The following is a 23,020-nucleotide window of genomic DNA, read 5'->3' as shown; positions in this document are numbered from 1 at the left end:
TGAGCTGGTTCCTTTGCAGAGGGGTGAGTTTTACCTTTTGTGTTTTACCTTCTATATCAGTTAGTTTCACCTGTTTGTGTGGCTTGTTCACACAGCAACAAGGGAGACAAAAACACTTTAAAAAATAAGAAAATGTATTTATAACTGCCTCAAAATCAATAAGGGAACTCAGATGGCAGGTGTAGCCAATGAAACTGCTTTTAACTAATTTTTTAAAATAAACAAAATTCCAAATGGATGCAATATCTCTTTAATTATTTGAGGATTCATGTTTTCTCAACTCATGCTACCTCATGGCCCGGCTGAGTTTCTCATAAGTCATGCTGCTATTGTTTTTCTTCTTTCCCCAGAGCTGAGCCACCGCCTCAGATTTTAAGAACCTGAAGACACCTTCAGATCGGTCTTCCCACTTTATTAATCCTGGGTTCTTCTCTGAATTCAGGAGAATATCTCTGATAAATTCCCAGAGGTGAGTTCCTCGAGGATCTGAAAGAAGATGGAAGAAACAGAAAGACTTTCTCTGGGGTATTTTTTTGTTTTTGTTTTATTTTCGTATGGTAGGTTGCTCACAGAAAATGACTTGTCTGCCAAGAAACCATAATCTGACTATGCCTCCAGACTTCCATGTATGTTGTCTGAGATGTGTAAAGCAGTAATCTAAGAGGCAAGGTGGGTGAGGTAATACCTTTTATTTGACCAACTTCTGATAGTGAGAGAGGCAAGCTTTCGAGCCACTCAGAGCTCTTCTTCAGGTCTGGGAAAGGTACTCTAAGCGTCTCAGCTAAATGCAAGGTGGGACAGATTGTTTAGCATAAGTACTTAGCACATAGTCTAAGGGACCATTCAAGGTAAAAAGCTTGTCTCTGTCACCAATAGAAGTTGGTCCAAAAAAAGATTGTACCTCACCCACCTTGTGTCTCTCATATTCGGGGACCAACACAGCTACAACTACACTGCATAAAGCAGTAATCTTGACATTTCTCAAATTGAGGTTATCTTCAGAATAGCTCCTCACAGATTTGCATATCTCAGTAAGGTTGCAGCAAAATACTGCACCGACTCACCCTCAGAAACTTGCATGCAACACAGAGAAATGGCGCCTAAGCCAGTCTTTATTTCATATTTCAAAGCCCAGCTCTTTGCATTAATCCTATCAAGTGTGTACCCTGTTGAAGCCACATACCTCAGACCACTGCTCTGTTGCTTAATCCTTCTACACCATGACTTTTGGCACTTATACCCATTCAGGAAGGAAGAGCACTTGGAGTGATTTGCCCAGAAAGCTGTGGCGTTCTCCCCTACTAAAGACTAAGGAGGAGATTTTCATGACTCATTTGCCGAAATATTTGGATGGAAATATTTGCACAACCATGGTGTAACCTTCCCTTAAATCTCCATAGTGGATGTGGATAATGAATCCTTCCTTAGTGGAGGGACAAGCCCAGGGCATTGCAAGGATTGAATTTCTCAGAGAGGAGTTCGTTCTGGTGGCCAAGGCATCTCCTAACTTCTTTTCAACACAGCAATCATGTTTTAAAGGAGGACACAGTAAACATTCATCTAATTCTGTGTTTCTGAAAGGTCCTTATTGATTAGAGCATTATTTGGAACCTCTACTCTACCCTGGACAAAGCCAACTCAAACAATGGGAGCAAAGTATAACAGAGAGAAACAGTTGGTCAGGTCCTCAGCTGGTGTAAATCAGTGTAGCTCCATTTGACCCATATGCTTTGAAACTGGGCTCTTTTTTTTTTTTTTTTATTGCTTCCTTCCTTCCCAAAACTTGAACCTAAGCTTATACTGTCTCTGGGCCGTTAATCAAGCCACCAGTGTTGCCATAAGCAGTTGACTTACTGTGCTTCTTGGTGTGGGACTTTGGGGGATGATCTTGTGTTTTTTTCTCATCTGAAGACTCTGCAGAGGATGAAAATGAAACCATTCTAATAAACTTGGCTAAAGGTTTTCTGTTGACTAGCAGATTAAAACATAACCTCAAAAATGAATAAGTGCCTGTTTTAAAGATAATCAGCTTTCAAAAAGTAAATGAGTAATCCAGAGAGATATTTTTGCTTTCTGAGTTATATTTTAATCAGCCAGGCTACACATCACAAAGAGATCATTGATGAATAAAGGACAAATACAGAGGTATAGAGTTGACTCTGGAAATGTTAATTAGATTAACAAATACCTCACCCCATGTCCCTTGCACCATGTATGTCAGAGTGAAAAATAAGAGGATCATATCTATAAAAGCAATCCAGAATTCTCCCATTATGGCCCAGACTTTGCTGTAGCATGTAACTTTGGGGGCTTTTTTGTTTGTTTGATTGTTTGTTTGTTGTTCTATAGATGATCTAATGTGAATTGTATGTACTGGTACAAATGTAATGTACACCCACCTGCCTAAATGCAGAATTATCTGACAAGGCATTGTTCTTAAGAAAATAAATACAAGCCGAGTAGTCCCAGAACTCAAGCCAGTGTTGTTAGGAATTTTTGACACCTGGGCACATATATTTTATTTTTACAGCTATAAGCCACAAGAATATGCTGCTTCTCATCAGTGCAACATTTTTGCCTGTAAACACTCTTAAAAGGCATCAGATTTCTAGCTAAGCCATTCCTCAGAAACTAAGAATAAAGAAGTCGTATTTATTCATTTCTTATCACCTAGCTAGAAGATGATATTTCTGTGTTTAGTAGTCATCTTCTTGGAAATTAACAAAATCTGAATCTATTACTGACATTAACACAAAAGGTTTCTTATAATCAGGCTGAGAACTTTCACAAGGTCTATGAGACAATTTTAATTATAAGTCCCTCTTGCGCTTGCTCTGCAGGATATTTAGTGCCTGAATTCCATAAATGCTTAAGACCCATGCATGTTTTTCCAGTGGCTAAGTATTCACAATTACCATAATTTTGCATAGAAAGCAGGAATTTACATGTGCAAATGACTTAATGTAAATATCTATTTGCATAAAATCTTGCCTGATTTGCACATGCATCTGCAATAATTGCATGTAAAAAAATGGGTGCAAAAATATTTACAGACATACTGTACTCTACATCAATTGGAAATATGAACTCAAAAGTAAGGTTCTCCAAAAAACTGAATATTAGGTCTGGGTGCAGGCCTGAAATATTGAAAAAAAAAATCATTTCAGGTCAGCCTGGGTGAAAGTGTTGTGAAATTTTTAGTGAACCAAAATGTTCAAAAAAATTAATTTCAATGTTGAGTGTTTTTAATACATTTTAAATTATTTTTAAAATTTCCCAAAACAAAGGCAAAATGTTTCATTTCATAAATGCTGAAATGAACCCTTTCTGACATTTTTGGAAAAAAACATTCTGACCAAAACAATTTGCCAAAATGGGTCTAAATTTGTGAATGGTTTCGGTTAACCCAATTTTGCATTTTTGTATCTGTGAAACATTTTTTTCACCCAAGCTTTTGCTCAGCTCTACTCAGGGAAGAGAGGACAGTCCCTGCCTACCCTGTTTTAAATCTGATATAGCATGGTCTTGACCTACAGCTGCAAATCAGCTCTGGGCTCATTTTATATATCCTGCCCACTTTCAGAGAGTCCACTGTTTACTTGCCTGCCCACTTTCAGAGAGCACCAGCCACTGATCGAAGTCACTGAGCTTGTCAACTGTATATCAAAAGTCAGTGGGACTTTTGTCTTGTTTAAGGACTGCAGGGTCAGGTCCTTAATTTGTGGGTAGTTTTACCTAAAAATACGATTATTAAAAAAACCACCTGATTTTAGAATCCCCTAAATTACCTTAAAATGGCTTTGGTGTGTTCGACTTAGCTGGTAATTTATTCAATGAAAGTCAGTTGCCTTCTACTTAGTGATTTATTCCTTATTACACTTGTGTAAACAGCCTCCCATTCTGCCTTTACTCTTCCACGGCGCCCTGTTCTGAGCACACACCATTAGAAGGCTGGGGCTTGACAGATGAAAAGAATTATGATGCAGTTTCAACCTTGCAAAACTTGTGACAAAAGATTTCACATTATTTGCATATGATTCAGAATGAGCTACTTCTTTACGGGATATACAAATTTAGTTTTTACAACAGGCTGTGCCCTTGGCGAGACACCCTAACTCTAGGCTCAACAAGTCAGCGTATAAACACACCAAGCCAAGAATCTTGCTGATTCCCAGCACTGTCAGAAAGCTCTGAAGAGCTGGCAGGCATTTTATGAGAATGGGCATTGGCAAGAGAAAGAGCAATTGGATTTGGTGGGGTTTTTTAACATTTATTGCTGAATACATTTGTTTAAACCGCACATCACCTTGTCGAGCCTTGCTGTGCTTCTAGGTGAGGGCCACGCTTATGCTCTAATAAATTAGTTAGTCTCTAAGGTGCCACAAGTCCTCCTGTTCTTTATGCAGATACTGTTACTGTAATCTGCCCTTTAATTGTGTCAGGTGAATTTAAGGACGAGGGCCCAGTGGGCAAATGAACTGGATAGCACCCAGCATGAGTCTCAGTGGGGAGCTGCGGTGGCAGTGGAAGGAGTGTAGTCCCATTGCATGTCTTCTTTCCATCTCTTCCCCATATCCGGTTCTTTCACCTTTCTTTTCTCTCTTTCTCTCTCTCACCCTGATATTTTTCTACCTTTGATTCTTTTTCAGTATTTGTTTCTCTTTGGATTACTTTCTCTTTTCCCCCTTTTCTTTCCTTATGTTTTCTCTCCTTCTTCCCCATGTTCCCTCAAGAGTCCTTGCTTCTTGTCTATATCGACTTTTTCTTCTCATCTTTCTCCTTCCTTCTCTCTCTTCTTCCCTTCTTCTACCAATTCTCCAATCACTCTTCCTTTCTTCTCTTCTCATCAGTTCTCTCTCTCCTCTTTCCTCACTTCCTGCCCACTGCTGCCACTAAGACACCATCCTCTAAATCATGCTTGCCATATTTTCATGTGTCCACCCACCACCACCCATTTATGCTTTTACCACTCTCTACTCCCCACGCACCTGTCATTCACCCACTATCACACTTGCCTACAAAAAGGCAGATTATATTCTTGTTACATCCTCTTTATACTGCTCAGGAGGTGCAAAGAGGCCATCAAAGGGGTAAAATGGCATGCTGTGGACATGATGTGCAGAGACACCATAGGGCTGGAGTAGGTGATCCACTGAAGCTGTGGGAAAGCTGCCTGGGAAGTATGTCCGGGAAGACCCGCTGCTCTGGGGCAGTTCCCAGACATACTTATGCCTGCCCTATGGCCGCTCTGTGCTGATGTAACACCATATCTGGCCATTGATACCTGAATATATATATGAATCACTTTTCTCACCGCTGAAATGCACTTCTGAGGTTGTGCACAGCCACACTACACAACAGGTTATGACAGAATAGGGACATCTTATCTTTCTAACACTGTCTCTTCCACCTTGAGTCAGGAAAAGACATGGGGAGTCACCCTGAGGTTACTGATTATCTGAAGTTCTTTTTTCTCGACAAAGAGAGGAGAGCCGTGCACCTTTCAAATAACTATTTAGTTAGGATCGCTAAAGTAACTAATATCAACATCAATATTGCTTGGATTAAAACTACTGGATACCTACACTCAGACCTGCAACAGAAGCCTTTCATATAGCAGTAATTCTAGGGTGTGTGACACAAATGATCAGCAATAGAATTAAGAGATTCTTACCAAGAGGCTGGTGACTGGTAGTAGTTGTGGAAATCTGTTCACGACAGAAAGTTTTACTGTCCAATAACTCTGGAGATTAAAAAGAAAAAGTTTAACGTTAACATCCTCTTACCACAATAAAACACTTTATAAATGCCTGAAGCATTGTGATGTTAGTTACCTACTGTGCTACCATAACCACTGTCATACAAATAATTCTCTTCTTTCCAGGAGGCCATTAAAGACGGATCTGAAGATAGGGACCAAAAGGAAAGTCTGTATCAGTAAAAGAATACTATGCAGCAGTGAGGTGAGTAACAATGAGACACTGAACCAGTAGGAATAAGAGAAAGGTGACAAATAAAAGACCACGGGGAAAAAAACATGCAAGTTGCTACACCATAGACTGTTACATTCACCCATGCCATTTGTACACTAGGGCAAATTTGTTAATACAGAATATTTATTTTTTAAAAATACTTTGTCTTGGCCTGAATTTTTCTATTCTCTCAGGTAATATTTCAACTATGTGTGTTCCAATGGAAGATCAGTTTCTCTTCCTGACCCATCAGTGAAGTGTGTGACGTTATACTTTGTTGCTACAGAAATGATTGCATCCTCAACAATTCAGCATTCTAGTAGAATTGAAGAAATTAAGGTTTATTCTTTGTTTGTATTATGGTGGTTCCCCGAAGCCCTCACTGAGGCCAGGGCTCCCTTTGGTTAGGTGACATATCAGTTCATAGAAAAAAACATGATATAACTGAAAGTTCAATCTTCTATGTGGGTCCCATTTTATATTATTAGATACCAATGCAGAATCTCTATTGAGGATCATACTGAGGGCCTGTTGCTAAACTTACATATATCCTTAACCTAAAGGACATTTTATTGGGCACAAAATGCATAACCCATGAATATGGAAGATTTTTAAAGCCACCCTTAGACTCATAGTGCTCCATACAATACAAGGAAAATTCAATGGAATGTTATAATAGCAGACTCATAACCTGCACACATTTGATTTTCTTGTCAGCAGCTGGTGAAATCATAATGCTTTTTGCATTACAACTTTTCAGGCCAGAGAAGTTAAGTTTGTCTTTCTTTCTCTTTCAAAATCAAAGGCAATGAAGCATAAGACTCAAATTTGGGATTTATTTATTTTTTCAAGTTAATGCAATTGGAAACTGAAAATGAGTCACTAGCTAAATCATCTTGTTTGGCTGCGTTAACATTTATGACATGGGAATTTAGCAGGCATTCAAACTTATAGCTACATGTTGGGGCATCCTGAGCCCATGTTCTTACAGTAGCACACACCCTTTTCTTGTTTGGACATCTGATCCACCGACTGTTGTCTCTGAAAATAAACCTTACCCAGCTAAAGCTTGTGGGGATTATTTGGCCTCACGCTTACAGCTATGCCAGCATCCACACTGAGGCAACCTTCCTTGACTTAGTAGGACCAGATAGGATTCCCCTCTGAACCCACCAACTTCATTTCTATCTCATCACAAGGAGCTGGCTTGTAGCCATATCAAGTTCTCCCATCCTCAAGAAAGTTGCACGCCCAGCCCCTGCCAGCTCATGGACATACTGACTGCGCCTGGATAATTGAACCTGGGCTTTTCATGTGGCAATGAGCAGAGAATCACCACAGCCCCACTGCACCAGCCGCAATCCAGCAATAGTTTTTAATAGTGGAGAAGTGGCCACCATAAAAAAAAAGGGAATACACAAGGCTTTAAAATTTGCACAGTCTGTAGATGAATACTTTGTGAAGACCTTGTGTATCTCTACTGAGGGGTGGATTAAGACTTAATCAGGCCAAGATCCACAACGATATTGGGGATTCCTCCTCAGAGATATTTTCTTTCTCATCCAGAAGACCTTTCCTTTCTCCAACTCAAATACAGTCAACTCCCCTCCAGCAGAAAGCCAACCTGTAGCTATACACAGGACGGTTACCTGCTACTCTACCCCTGTGTCTTATTGTTCTGTCTGACCCAGCTCTGACCAAGGGGAACATATACCAAAGACCCTAAATTCCTGCCTTGATCTGTGCCTAGCTGTATTCTATGCCACAGGGAAAAGGCAATAGACCTATGAATGAAATAGGCTGTCAGTGTTTGTCTGAAACACTCCACGCTATAAGCTGGTGTTGATTCTTCTGGGAAATAGTAAGTAGGTATGCCAGTGGCTCATTAACACACCCACATATAAGGGACTTGAGAGTGGCTATGTAGAGAGAAGATCTGGAATGTGAGCTGAGCCATTCTTGGAAAGGAACCCTGAAAATGGCCAAAGTTGAGGAGAAGACTTGAGCTTGATTTTGTGTTGTTCCATTGTCATTCTTTTTAACAATGAAACCAAGCCCCAGGGAGGAAGTTATGAGCCACTACAAATTGTGCAAACTGTCTTTGGAGGAAGGCAATGAAGACACTGGACATGTGACATTTTAGAGGTCTCCTAACTGAGTAACCCTATGCAATCTAGTGCTTCTGGTACCATGTGAAACCTCAGAGATTCAGTAAAGAGAATTTACTGACATTTTTAAAAGCTCAGTTTTAATTTCATTACCATTATTTAATGACCTCTTCTCTGGAAAACAGACTTGTTTTGGTATTTAAGTGAAGCTGTTACTAAAACATCCACTATGAACTTTATCTTAGCAGCTATTTTCCTTGATCATTGACACCCAAGTAAAGTCAAGTTACCTGGTACACCATAACAACTGCTATTACTCACCTGTTTGTTCTGTTTTAACAACGACATTATGTGATGGGTACATTTCACTGCCACACTGACCTGCAAGAGATTGCATGGGAGAGGGGAGGTGTAATTATGCACACTGCACACAAAGGAAAGATAGGGCTTCAAGCAGGGATCAATACCAAAGGGCTAATTTTTAAAAGACATGAGGACATACACACACACATACACACACACACATCCTCTTCCACACCCTGTGAACTCCTCATTTAACTTCTTAGTGTGAATCTGCTAAATTACTATGCTATGACTGGAAATGGGAAGTGTCTGGTGGATGGATAGAAGAAAGGAAGGAAGAGTCTATCATTGTTACCTTACTACGTCTATTTCAGAGACAAGACGGGTGAGGTAATATCTTTTATGGGACCAACTTCTGTTGAGCGAGTGAGAGAGGGTGAGAGAGACAAGCTTTCGAGGCACACAGAGCTCTTCTTCAGCTCTGGGAAAGGTACTCTGTGCATCACAGCTAAATGCAAGGTGGAACAGATTGTTTGGCATAAGTAGTTAGCACGTATTCTAAGGGACCAGTCAAGGTAGAGTGGCCCATTAACACCCCAGAAGTCATAGGACAAAAAGAGGGGTTAGTGGATTACAGATTGTTGTAATAAACCATAAATCCAGTGTCTCTGTTCAGTTCATGATTTTTAGTGTCTAGCAGAATTATGAAGTTAAGCTCCCAAGCTCATCTTTTGAAAGTGTTGTGCAGGTTTCCTTTGTGGATGAGGACTCATAGGTCAGATATAGAGTGAGTGTTTTGTGACTTGTTCACCCACAGGTAATAGGGTGTTTTTGTCTTTTATCATTTTCCTGTGTCATTTCATTCGAGAGGGTAGTGATTGTCTGGTTTCACCCACATAGTTGTTATTGGGGCATTTAGTGCACTGGATGAGGTACGCCGCATGTTGTGATATGGACTGTGTAGGATCCATGGATCTTGAAAGGTGTATTGTGGGGGGTGTTGATCATTGTAGAGCGGAGATATGTCTACAGGTTTTGCATCTGTTGTTCTGGAAGGGGCTGGTGCCGCTTTAAGTTGATGTATTTCTCTCTCACCAATGGAAGTTGGTCCAATGAAAGATATTACTTCACCCTCTCTAATGTCTTGGGACCAACACAGCTACAACTACCCTGCATACATCTATTTCAGTCATTTAACAGAATGAGTTGCCTTCTTGCTACATGAGGCCTCAAAAGCACGGAGGGGAGTTCTACATTTCTGCACACCTATGAATCTCCTGAGCATCAGTGGGTTACAGAGCTCCTTTCTGTAATATAAGAATGTGGGCTACTTGTTAATAAAGAAAAACTTTGTCTTTATTGATAAAACATCCCATTTTTTTTCATGGTCTTTCCCCAGTACTGCTAAATTGACTAATGTCTTGTAGATCAGGTAAGACCTTAGTAAAGTGGGGGATAACCAGGAGTTTCAATCCTGTGTCTCTTAGGAGCTCAGCAGCAATGAAGTTGCACTCTTGGGAAACTCTTAAACCCCTCACGAGCAGAGCTTCAGTCACTGCAAGGCTGAGGAACATAAGTGGCCTTAGATCAAACCCAGAATTCACAAAATTGTGGTTGCAGTCCTGTCCATGCACTAGTGTATATTTACCATTCCATTTTAGGTGCTGAAGGTTGCTGTAAAGAAGTTGGCCGGCTCTCCCAGCTGCCTGGGTGAATTCGTGCAAAGTCATGCTGCATAGGTGTTCGCCATCGATGTCAAAGTCCTGGAAAGGTATGCAGTTGGCATCCAGCTGGTTGGTATCCAGGAAATGCTGTAGCCACTCCCACACCTGGTACTTGGTCCAGTATTGAGGGTGTATCTCATGCCACTGAGTTCCATAGAAACTGCCAGGCACTGGAAAGAGAAATGTTACGAATTTACTCTATCTGTTAACACAACAGTAATACCAAGATAGAATGTCTGTGTACCGTGTACAGGAAAGAAAGCATGGTCTAGTCCTTAAAGCACATCACTGGAAGCCAGCAGATCTTAATTCTCTCTCCAGTCCCTAACACTAACTTGCTGATTATCCTTGAGCAAGTCACTTCAGTGCTCTTTGACTCAGCTTCTCGATCTGTAAAATGGAAAGAATCAAACTAACGTAGGTTACTGGGGTATTGTGGGGATTAATTCATTCATGTTTGTAACATGCTTTCATATTCTTGGGTGGAAGGCTCTACCAGTGGGAAAAATATTAGAGCATAGATGTATTGACGCCCACATGGGAAAAGGCACCTTTGATGTATGTATAATAATGATGGGCCAAATCCTGCAGTTCTTGTTTAGGCAAAACTCCCTTTGAGATGAGTGGGAGTTTGGCTTGAATAAGTACGGAACAAATGCTGAATATGAACTTCAGTATTTAGCCCAATAATGACCAAATAAATGTATATTTAAAGGTATATTATTACGTAGTAAAATCTATCATATATAACCACCACCAACATCAGCTGTATAGCAGAGCTGGCATCCAAGGCAGAGAAACAAATCATGCCTTGTGTTTGGAGATACCTCAAAGAGATCTCTTAATATGCAAGGCTCCCTAATTTGTTCCTCAGAGGTTTTACTGAATATCTAAATTCTTTGTTGATTGGCCAAATCCTCCAGAACAGCCTCTGTTATGTTCTTTCATGACAGTAATTTGCATTAAAAATGCTAGAATCTGAGTACGCAAAAAGGATTTGTGCCTGCCAATGGGGTAATGAGATGTCAATATTTACAGATGATACCAAGCTGAGAGGGATTGCAAGTGCTTTGGAGGATAGGATTAAAACTCAAAATGATCTGGACAAACTGGAGAAATAGTCTGAAGTAAACAGGATGAAATTCAATAAGTACAAATTCAAAGTACTCCACTTAGGAAGGAATAATCAGTTGCACACACACAAAATGGGAAATGACTGCCTAGGAAGGAGTACTGCAGAAAGGGATCTGGGGGTCATAGTGGATCACAAGCTAAATATGAGTCAACGGTGTAACACTGTTGCAAAAAAAGCAAACATCATTCTGGGATGTATTAGCAGGAGTGTTGTAAGCAAGACACAAGAAGTAATTCTTCCGCTCTGCTCCACGCTGATTAGGCCTCAACTAGAGTATTGTGTCCAGTTCTGGGCGCCACATTGCAGGAAAGATGTGGACAAATTGGAAAAAGTCCAGAGAAGAGCAACAAAAATGATTAAAGGTCTATAAAACATGACCTATGAGGGAAGATTGAAAAAAATGGGTTTGTTTAGTCTGGAGAAGAAAAGACTGAGGGGGGAACATGATAACAGTTTTCAAGTACATAAAAGATTTTTACAAGGAGGAGGGAGAAAAAATTGTTCTTCTTAACCTCTGAGGATAGGACAAGAAGCAATGGGCTTAAATTGCAGCAAGGGCGGTTTAGGCTGGACATTGGGAAAAACTTCCTAACAATCAGGGTGGTTAAGCACTGGAATAAATTGCCCAGGGAGGTCGTGGAATCTCCATCACTGGGGATTTTTAAGAGCAGGTTAGAAAAATACCTGTCAGGGATGGTCTAGATAATACTTAGTTCTGCCTTGAGTGCCTAGATGACCTCTTGAGGTCCCTTCCAGTCCTATGATTCTATGTCCTAATTTACCAAGGCGAGTGCAAGCACCACGAGTGATTGCTGGGAGTACTGCATGTGGTACGGGGAGGAGAGCAACAATCCTGCACGGACTTGACCACTTGTGGGCTGTCTAATCTCCGACAGAAGGACTCGAATGGAAAGTAATTCAATGAGAGGCAACTCATAGCCTGATTTCTACCTCTGGCAGTTTAGGAATCCTGAGATTTGTGTGTGCAAAAGTTAGTGTGCACAATGTAGTGGTGAAAATATTAACTACGTGATGTATAGTAATACATCTAATATATAATAACAAATATTAATATTAATATGTATGCAGTGTTGTAAATTTGCACAGCACTTTACACACACACACACCAGACCTTATTCACATTGACCAGTAACCTCTTCTGTAAATGAGACTATTCACAGTGTCAGGAACTACTCAGTGAATAAACATATCAGAGTCTGGCCCTGAGAAAGAGACATATTTCCTGCCCTAAAGAGTTTACAACCTAGATAAGCCAGGACAAGCACACACAAGGCAGGAGAGGGGATGATGTGTTGGGATTGTTCGTGCGGAAAAGAACAAAACCAGGACTGCTTGAAGAGGTGGGGTTGAAGGAAGAATTTGAAGCAGGAAAGAGACGGTGCTTGGAAAACGAGGACAATGAGATGGTTCCAGACATAGTCTATAGTATGAAAAAAAGCATGAGGTGAAACTTGGGGAAAGGAAACAAACTATTATTGGAAAGGGCACAGGGGAAGTAGTGGGAAATGAGAACAGATGCAGATAGGGCCTTCGAGATGAGGATAGGGAATCTGAATTTGATGCAAGAAGGAGCAGGAAACCAAAAAGACGGCTCCAAAGAGAGGGATCATATGGCTAGAGCAATAGGAGAGGAAGATGACTTTAGCAGCAATAATTTGAATACTCGAGTGGCAAAAATCTGAGAAGCAGGGATGCCAAGTAGGTGTGGATTTCAGCAGTCAAGTTCATTAGGATATGAATAAGGTTTTAGCAGGGGAAGATGGGAGCATAAGGAAAGGCCAGATTGCTCTAGGTCAGTGGTTCCCAAACTTGTTCCGCCGCTTGTGCACAGAAAGCCCCTGGTGGGCCGGACCAGTTTGTTTACCTGCCACGTCCACAGGTTCGGCCGATCGCAGCTCCCAGTGGCCACAGTTCGCTGCTCCAGGCCAATGGGAGCTGCTGGAAGCAGCGGCCAGTACGTCCCTCGGCCCGCACCACTTCCAGCAGCTCCCATTGGCCTGGAGCAGCGAACTGCAGCCACTGGGAGCCGCGATCGGCCGAACCTGCAGACGTGGCAGGTAAACAAATTGGCCCAACCCGCGAGGGGCTTTCCCTGAACAAGCAGTGGGACAAGTTTGGGAACCACTGGTCTAGCTCATCTACAAGATATGGGCTTAATGCAGCAATTAATGGGTGAAATTCTATGCCCTGTGTTGTACCCGAGGGCAGACTTGGTGATCATAGTGATCCCTTATGACCTTGAATTCTATTAATTTGTTGTGTTTCTGTCTTTGAAAATGTGGCAGTGTCTATGTACGACATTGATACAGTATTCTCATTGCTTAACTAAATATTACTATTTATATTATTTATATTTATTTAACACCAAGAGTGTGCTAGATACTTTGCATAAATAGAGGAGATCAAGTTCCTTGCTCCAAAAAGCTTAAAATCTAAAGCTAAGATATAAGAAGCACATACTATACCTTTCTATTCGCTTTCTATAATAAGAATAAATTATATCTGGTTAAAAAATAATCCCCAAAAGAGGGGGTGTGAAATTTTGCCAGTTTCAAATTAAAAATAATAAAACTCTAATTCTGTCTGAAGGTGGGCAAAATGCTCTTTTTTTACTTTATCAGAATTTCACAGCAAAACCAGATATTTCTGATAATAGCACAGAACGGGAATCCTAACTTTAAGGCCCACAAAATGGTGGTGCAGGCCACTGATGTTTTTACATATATTTCTAAAAATTGTAATGTTGGTGAAAACACTACAAAAACAAATATATAGTCAAAAAGGGACCAGAGCAAGGCTGCTTAGCCACCTCGATGAAAAAGCTCTGTGTAGGCAAAGCAAAGCAGCACTATATAAAGATGGCTTATTAATCAGATAAGGCTTATGTGTTAGCTAGAATTATTAAATTGGCCAGAAAGTCCCACAGAGAATCCCCCTTCTCCTATCTTAATAAAGGTTCGCTCCAGCCATACTGAGCTAAACAAAGTGGAATGATGTGCCAATAGGTGATACTAAGGACAGCATATTTCAGCCCCCACATATCTCAGTCCTGGACTCTGGAGGTCATGAGAGATAAGGGGGGGAAATTGAGTGATTTTTTTTTCTAAAATTTTAAATTCAAATTTTTAAAATTTGAGATGTCATCCATATTCTAAAATTCCAGCTCTATATTTGACTGATAGGTGGGAACGCAGGGGGAATTTTCAAGCTCCTGCTCTGCAAGTCAAAAAATTGTCAAGAATCATCTTTACTGTATGAGCCTTCCATCCCAGGCACTGATACAGTATTGCCTATTCTAGCCAAAAACAAGACTATCCAACATGGTTGTGAGAAATGTTAGTAATACAATCCCCAAGTTTCCCTAGCTACCACTACCAGAGAACAAGGGGTATCTCAGGAGCAGATTGCTGTGGGTGCAGAACCATTTGCAGCTTGCAGTTGCAGGATTGTGGGGAATTAATTGCTATGTTGGGGGCTCCAGAAAGTAACAATGGGATTTAGAAGCCACTGGGCACCCTCCGAAGGCCATAAGAAACGTGGTTGGCCTGTCTCCCTGCAGGCTGCAGTCTTAGAAAGGGGGAGAGGACATTTGCAGGCCACCAGTTCTCAAACCAGAAGACTTTAAAGGTTAAAGGGGGGTTCTTGTTGAGAGAGGAGAGTGGGCATGTGGAGGGAATTGCAGAGAGGAAGATATAGGTTGACTTGGAATTTCAGACTCATGTGAATTCAAAACTGGAAGTGAATCCTGAATGATTGCAAAGGTAAAAATCTCTGAAAATAAAATCCACCAGTTTAGGCTTGCAAAATCCCATGTAAACTGAAACTAGCGCTTCTCACTCAAACATGATTTTCACCATGAATCCTAGTAGACAAAATGAAAGGCAACCCAGTGTGTTTATCAAGGGCACTATTATATATTATAAGGTATTTAGGAATCACACAGAGAAAAGAAACAGAGCTCCTTTAAGTTCTGAATGAGAGACTCTTCACTGTACATTTCGTTATAGCATTTTACAGGACTGTGATTAGTGTGTGATATAGGGTGCTTGCTTGACTTGATTTTAAGGTTTACTGCTGCTACTGTGACATTGTATTGGGTAGGGATGAAAGATCTTAAAACGTGTATCTAATATAATATATAGGTGCACAGTTCTACCACCATCCAGAATTCAGAAAATAATGGCACAGGAGGTATAGCTCTAAGTCACTGCTTAGGCTTGAACTGGGTTGGTACTGACCCAAAGCCCTCACCATAGAATGGCTGTTTGGTGGCTTATGTGAAATGGAACTGGACATCTCTGTCCATTATGAATTGAACAGGTTTCCATATCACAAAAAATCCCTATCACTATCCTCAGTGTCAGTCTGTCTTTTAGTAGTCTGAGCTGAGAAGGCAAATACTGTGCCAGAGCAGGAAAACTGAACTCCCTTCTCAAGTGGTCCCTGCAGGTCAAGGTCAAAGAATAATGTCTGAGCAGTGTGTGTGTGAAGCTTGCAATGCTGCTGCCAGTATTGTACTTCTTCTGTGAAGAGGGAACTTTGGGGCTGTCAATCCAGCACTTTTCATCAGCACTCAATTCACTTTAAGAAAAAGAACCAGTAATAAACCACAAATTATTATCATTTCTAGGCACACCGTCCTCTTGGTGAAATTCCAATAGAGTATAAAGGAGTTTGGATAGTGCAGAGGTCAAAAATCATATCTACGTATATTTAAAGGCATAATACCCCTGTCCCTGCCTCCCGCCTCCCCCCCACACACACACACACACTTCCCAAAATATAGACAATACACCATTGTTGAATTCCTCCTACCATTACATGTGGGATATCCATCTGTCCAAGAAGGCTGCTGGTGGAGTAGATTGCTGCTGGAATTGATACTCATTCTGCCAGTTCCTTCCAAAATCATGATCTGTAAGTGAATCGAACAGCTTGCTTAGCTAGTGGGGTATATGCCACAAAGCAAGTGGCAAAAAATTCCATTGAGAGTGAAGTGAGCAATTCCAAGTCCATTTGTAGAAGACACAGCCCAGCTAAGGAACTTGTTGCCACAACCCCTTTTCGGCTGCAATGAAATCTCCTTGTGGTAAACATTACCATTTTCATATGCATGAGGCAAGTTTTTACAGCCACCCATCCATAAATGAATAATCTCTGATCAGGAATGGAGTAGAATGAAAATGCACGGCTTCTGACAGAGCAATGCTGGAAGAGCTCCAAGCTTTGTGAAGTGAAATACAAAGCGGTTTCTTTTTATTTAAATGAAATTTCACAAGGTAAACTCTGACTGCTGTCATTTTTAAAAAACACCTAGTTTTCTATTTTATTTTGGACTTCAGAATAACTGATAATTTCAATCATGAATGTAACAGACTTCCAGAGACACATGCACAGAAAATCCTTCATTCATAAAGCCCTACAAGGTAATGGTATATGGATGTTTTTGTCACCGTGGCATAGGTTCTTGTCTAACCTATGTTGGTAGTGTTTTTAAGCCACTGTTATCTGACAGATGTGCAGACGATAAGATTCAGACCACAGCAAACTCAGAAGTCCAGGTTAAAAGCTCTTGAGCAATAGGTGGACACATAATAGAAATGGGAAGAGAAAGGTGCCATTATCCATGGACAGAGAGTTACTTAAAAACACCATTCTAAAATATCATTTTATTAAGGAGTCACACAGACTTTTTTTTAAAAAAAAATTAAATCTAGCCTGTAGCAGCTATACAAAACAGCGTCTTTCATGTCTGCTATAAATTTGTTGTGCAATGTTCCCTTTGTAATAACATATAAAAACATGCTATTCATTTGAACACATGGTGAATGTAAGGAAATTCCCCATTGATATGCGTTCTTAATATGGTACATTATATACCTCAGGCTGGAAGATGCAAAGCATAAAAGTTTGTTTCATAAACATATATTCTGTAATGTTTTGGAGGAGTTTTAAAGTAGCATGTTAAGGATTTATAAAGGCAGCTGATTTCTATCAAGTTAGTTAAATATATGTTAAATATGGTCTGATTTGTTATTCTAAATTGTCTTCTGATTTTAGAGCCCCATTGTCTTTTAGAACTATAACTTTAAAAGTCACATAGGCATGTGAATATGATTAAGTGCACTGCAGTTTTGCATTATAAATAATTGAAACAGGAAACTAAACATTGAAAGTCCAGTACACTGCACAGTATCTCAACTGTGGGTATATTGAATGAGATAACAATCCTTATTAAAAAATTACCAATACACATATTACAGGAGCAATAAGAACACATATATGTATAATGTACAATATTGCTGGTATTTTGTATTAAATACCAAAGCCTTAGGAAATGTAATATAGAGAACAATCCTACCCTGATAGGAGGTGGTCTAAGGCCCTTACTTGTATGAATAAGGGACTGCTGGAATGGACCCTGGATGATATAATAATTGCTTTCCATTTCTGTTTCCTATGAATCTGCAGTTCCATAACCATCCACATGTCAGACTTTATCTTGCATAAAGGGAACTTTGCATCTACAACATCTGCAGGATTTGGATAATACACTTCTAATATCACACCTCTGCCAAATAATGGAATAAATTTTGTCTAGATTTATTCCCCATGCAGCTTCACTGAAGCCAATAGGTTTATGCACGGAGTAAGTTAGGACAGGTTTTGGCCTCAGATTCTCAAGACACACCAGTGCCACATTATCTGCTACCCTGGGGGAGAAAGGTTTTCTTTTAATTAAATTGACTCTAAAATAATTTGCCACCCATGCAGTATTTCATCTTATGTAACATTGAAAATCTGGAGTTTCTTTTAAGCACTGATTGGTTTATGTAGCACATGCTATGGATTCATTTATCCATATATGCACATATCTCTGAGAGCATATTGACTGAGTAACGCCGCTGCATCGTTCTTTGTCATCTTATTTTTAATTATTTATGAAAATATTTCATAGTCATTAAACATTGTATGAGTAAAGTCTGAGTAACATCAGACCTCATTACAGCACCAAGTATTTTATGAGAGTTGAGGCAGAAGCACCAGACTTTGTGTGCAGATTAAAACGTATGCAGATTGGCAAGCATTTTGCTTTTCAAATTAACCAAACCAATATATATATACCTTCTTAAAACTATGCTTTCACAGTAGCACTGGTACAGGGTTACTTCAAACAAAACAATTGCATCATCTTTCTAACATTATCTGTGGAATACAATTATACATGGGAGAGAACATTGGAGATAGACTGGACAGGTATGGGTCTGGATTCTAACCTAATCCAAACTCTCCCAAAGCTTCTGGTATTTGGATTCAGAATATTGGTTTCACCCACAGTTGGAGGATCAGGTGCAGTCTAGAGGCCAAAGCCCAAGGACTTACTTGGTCAAAAGTCCTATTGACTTCAGTAAGTGTTTTCAACTTCAGCACTTGGTGCTAAAGTAATTAGTTTGCTAAAATCTCCTTTTCTTTCTTGACCATATGACCACTCCAAGCTGATGTTTGTAATTTAGTTTTAACCAGTCATTGCCTGACCATGGATAAGATCCAGCATTTCAGAAAAACACATTTACAAAGAACCATTGAGCCTTGTAGAGCATACCATATGCAAATTACTTCTTTATACCACAGCTGTGCTCTGAATCTGAATGACTCTGATCCCCATTTTCACATTTTGTTCCAATGAATCTGCAGATCTAGATGGTGAACTGTCCTCATAATTTTGGACCTGAATCTTTCAGGGGTGTTCATGTTTTGGTGTCATTGATAATGCTGAAAAATAGTGCGATGGGGAAGAGAGTAGCACAGTAAAAAATTGAGCAAATTTCAAATTATTCTAATCCATGTGGTGGTTCTGAAATCCTTTTGTAGGGATGGGAGGGTTGCAAAGTTGAGATAAGTCAGGGGTAAACCATGCAATTTATGTGCAAACAGCAAGTATCAGAGGGTATGAAGCCCTAAGGGGGAGGAGGCACACTGCTTTCTGTTTGTTTAACCATATGCCCTCTGCAAAAGACAAATAAAACAAAACTAAGCAAAATTAGACAGAAACTATTAAACTATGACTCTACTTGTAAGCTATTCATAGATTCTAGGGCCAGAAGGGACCATATGATCATCTAGTCTGATCTCCTGTAGAGCACAGGCCATAGAATTTCCCCCAACATATTTCCTAGAGCATAGCTTTTAGAAAAGCATCCAATCTTAATTTAAAACTTGTCAGTGATGGAGAATCCACAAAGACCCTTGGTAAATTGTTTCAATGGCTAATTAACCTCACTGTCAAAAATACATGCCTTATTTCCAGTCTGAATTTGTCTTCCTGCAACTTCCAGCCATTGGATTGGATTGTATTTTTCTCTGCTGCAAGGAAGAGCCCTTTATTTAAATGTTTGTTTCCCATGGAGGTACTTATAGACTGTAATCAAGTCACACCTTAATTGTTTATTTGTTAAACGAAATAGATTGATCTCCTCTGGTCTATCACTTTAAGGCAGGTTTTCTAATCCTTTAATCATTCTTGTGGCTCTTCTCTGAACCCGCTCCAATTTATCAACATCCTTCTTGAGTTGTGAGCACCAGAACTGGATACAGTAATCCAGCAGCGGTCACATCAATGCCAAATGCAGTAGTAAAATAACCTCTCTACTCCTACTCGAGATTCCCTGGTTTATGAATTCCAGGATTGCATTAGCTCTTTTGGCCACAGTGTTCCACTGAGAGCTCATGTTCAGCTGATTATTCACCACCTCCAAATCTTTTTCAGAGTCTCTGTTTCCCAGGATATAGTCCCACATTCTACATTATTTGTTCTCAAGTGTATACACGTTCATTTAGTCATATTAAAATGCACAAGGTTTGCTTATGCTCAGTTTACCAAGCAATCCAGATCACTCTGAGTGACCTGTCCTCTTCATTATTTACCACTTCTGCAATTTTTCTGTCATCTGCAAACTTTATCAGGGATTATTTTGTTTTCTTTCAGGTCATTGCTAAAGATGTTAAATAGGGTAGGGCCACAAATCACTCCCTACAAGACCCCACTGGAAACAGATCAGCTCAATGATGATTCCCAATTTACAGTTACATTTTCAAACCTATCATTTAGTCAGTTTTTAATCCATTTAATGTGCAACATGTTAATTTTATATCACTCTAGTTTTTTGATCAAAATGTCACGTGGCACCAAGTCAAACTCCTTACAGAAGTCTATATATATTACATCAACACTATTACTGTTATCAACCAAACTTGTAAAAAAGATATCACGTTAGTTTGACAGGTTTTATTTTCCATAAACTCATGTTGATTTGCATTACTTACATTACTCTCCTTTAGTTCATTATTAGTTGAGTCCTGTATCAGCTGCTCTATTACCTTGCCCAGGACCAATGTCAGGCTGACAATCTTATAATTACCTGGATCATCCTGTTTACCTTTTAAAACAGTCTTCTGGAACTTCCCCAGTGCTCCAAGACTCATTGAAAATCAAAATTAATGGTTAAGTGAGCTCCTTAGCCAGCTCTTTTAAAACTCTTGGTGGCAAGTTATGTGGACTAGCTGATGTAAAATGTCTAACTTTAGTAGCTTCTGTTTAACATCCATCAGAGCTACTAGTGGAATGGAAAGAATGTAATCATCATATGATGAGACTGTATTATCTTTTTTCCACCAAATATAGAACAGAAATATTATTGGTCACATCTGCCTTTTCTGCATTATTACTGATAATTCTACCATTTCCATCTAGCAATGAACCAATACCATTGTCAGGATTCTTTTTGTCCCTAATATATTTTTTAAAACTCCTTCTTATTGTCCTTAACTCTGCTGGCCACAGATTTATCCTTGTGTCCCTTATCAATTTTCTACAATTCCTAACTTCTGATTTATATTAATTACTATCCATTTCCCCTTTCTTCCATTTATTATATTTTTGTTTAATTTTTTACAACAGGTCAGTTTTTTAATGAACACAACCTTCTTCGTCAGTTGTGGAATTGTGGCTTTTTGGGTATGTAGTAAGGTGTTCTTAAATGATTCCCAATTATCATTCACATTTTTCTGTTTAAATTCTTCCTCCCAGCTGATTTGGCTCATAATTGTTTTCAGCTTTGTGAAATTAAAGCATCAAGTACATATATTACTACTCTGGACTTTATTCTGCTTGCATATTATAAATGTAATCCAGTTATAAGCACTTGTACCCTCCCTAACATAACTATTAGTTCTGTGGTCAGTTCCTCTATGTGTGTTATCATAGAATCATAGAATATCAGGGTTGGAAGGGACCTCAGGAGGTCATCTAGTCCAACCACCTGCTCAAAGCAGGACCAATCCCCAATTTTTGCCCTGATCCCTAAATGGCCCCCTCAAAGATTGAACTCACAACCCTGGGTTTAGCAGGCCAATGCTCAAACCATTGAGTTATTTTTCCCCCCCATGACAAGGTCTCATATGGTATTCCCCAGTGCTGGCTGAAACACATTTTGAGTTAGGAAATTGTCATCTATAATATTTAGACATTCCAAACTGTGCAAAGTCTAAAAGTGGCTTCCAGCCGTAGGTGCTGGAACTAGGTGTTTCAGCACCCCCTGGCTTGAAGTGGTTTCCATCATATACAGGGTTTATAGTTTGGTTCAATGGCTCTCAGCACTGTCACTATACAAATTGTTCCAGTACCTCTGCTTCCAGCTGAGACAAGCTCAGTGCAGCTCCTCCTGGTTTGGCCAAAAGGGAGAAGCCTTTCTTTTGAGATAGCTGATATACAGGGGATCAATCATTCCCCATGTTTACACTGTAACAGATATGATTGTTATAAACACAAGCAAATCACTAATAAAAAGAGTCCATCAAATTTAAAGACCTGACTCCTGTGATGCAGTGTGATACACCTAAGTGTAGGTGGTGGTTGTTTCAACATGTCCAGGTGGACTTTAAATCCTGCATGTGTCTTTTAACTAAGATGAGACTGAGTGGGAAAGTTAGGATCCTGGTCCACTTCTCCTACGTTCTAAGGTTTTGCTTTGGGTCTGTCTATCTCTACCACTGATTACGTAATCTGAAGACAAAACCATACTCCAGTCTCCTTTTTCTGAGACAACGTGAGTTTCACTTTAATAGAGCAAGGGAAAAATTACTTGATTATTTGCTCATAGTCCAATATGCTAATTTTCCTCTATCCCCTTTTCACAATCCATTCACTTCATATGAGCCAGCCTCAAAGCTCAAGATGTATATTAGTGTAGTTAGAGAGAATTTAAACACTTTTTTTGCCTAAATCAGAAGAAAATACAAGCACTGCCCTTGACAGGGATCTCTCAGAGGGTATATGTATCAGACAGTAGGATATAGCCCTAAACTTCCAAAGACAAGAGAGGGCTTGCAGTGTTGCAATATTTACCTCTACAGTCCCCCAGCAATAATGTTACCTTCCTCAGATATTCTCTTCCTCCCACCTCCACAGCTTTCTAATAACATACAAGACATTGTCATTTGTCCCACATTTGAAAGGGCTGGTGTCTTCCACTGGGAGGGAGTTCTGTGTACAGGAGCACTGTACATTAGGAGAACTTGTAGTACTCCAGCTGAAAGGGAAAGGACTAGAGCCAGTCAGGGAATGATTTTATTTCTTGTGAAAAATGTCAATGAACATTTTTTTCATTTTCACCTACATTTTTTCTTCCCCCCACCCCCAAAATGGGCACTTTTTGTGGAAACTTCCAGTTTGTCAAAAAAAAAATTCTCACAAAAAAT

General features: G+C 39.8%; 2 protein-coding genes across 6 annotated transcripts in view; one reads left to right on the top strand and one right to left on the bottom strand.

Moving 5' to 3' along the window:
* The window catches only part of APIP (APAF1 interacting protein), a 106,750-nt gene extending 95,979 nt beyond the window's left edge, over nucleotides 1–10,771 (top strand). Inside the window, exons 10-12 of one of the 4 annotated variants that reach the window (XR_013635941.1) lie at nucleotides 351–469; nucleotides 5,885–5,963; nucleotides 10,045–10,771. The gene's annotated coding sequence lies outside the window, so the exon portion shown is untranslated. Of the gene's footprint in view, nucleotides 1–350; nucleotides 526–5,884; nucleotides 5,964–10,044 lie in introns of all 4 variants that reach the window. The other 3 variants (XR_013635936.1, XR_013635937.1, XR_013635938.1) reach the window with 3 other exon arrangements.
* The window catches only part of EHF (ETS homologous factor), a 39,380-nt gene that overhangs the window by 5,815 nt on the left and 10,545 nt on the right, over nucleotides 1–23,020 (bottom strand). Inside the window, exons 2-8 of one of the 2 annotated variants that reach the window (XM_073347938.2) lie at nucleotides 16,079–16,178; nucleotides 10,032–10,277; nucleotides 8,402–8,461; nucleotides 5,835–5,903; nucleotides 5,675–5,743; nucleotides 1,855–1,914; nucleotides 291–486 (exon numbers count right to left, since the gene is read on the bottom strand). In XM_073347938.2, coding sequence (XP_073204039.1) covers nucleotides 291–486; nucleotides 1,855–1,914; nucleotides 5,675–5,743; nucleotides 5,835–5,903; nucleotides 8,402–8,461; nucleotides 10,032–10,277; nucleotides 16,079–16,175 — 797 coding nt within the window. In that variant the 5' untranslated portion in view covers nucleotides 16,176–16,178. The remainder of the gene's footprint in view (nucleotides 1–290; nucleotides 487–1,854; nucleotides 1,915–5,674; nucleotides 5,744–5,834; nucleotides 5,904–8,401; nucleotides 8,462–10,031; nucleotides 10,278–16,078; nucleotides 16,179–23,020) is intronic. The other variant, XM_073347939.2, reaches the window with a different exon arrangement.

The sequence above is a fragment of the Lepidochelys kempii genome, chromosome 6, assembly GCF_965140285.1.
Source record: "Lepidochelys kempii isolate rLepKem1 chromosome 6, rLepKem1.hap1, whole genome shotgun sequence".
In the NCBI taxonomy this organism is placed as follows: Eukaryota; Metazoa; Chordata; order Testudines; family Cheloniidae; genus Lepidochelys; species Lepidochelys kempii.
Note: the sequence above shows the minus strand (reverse complement) of the source record. Positions and strands in the feature narration are given on the sequence as shown.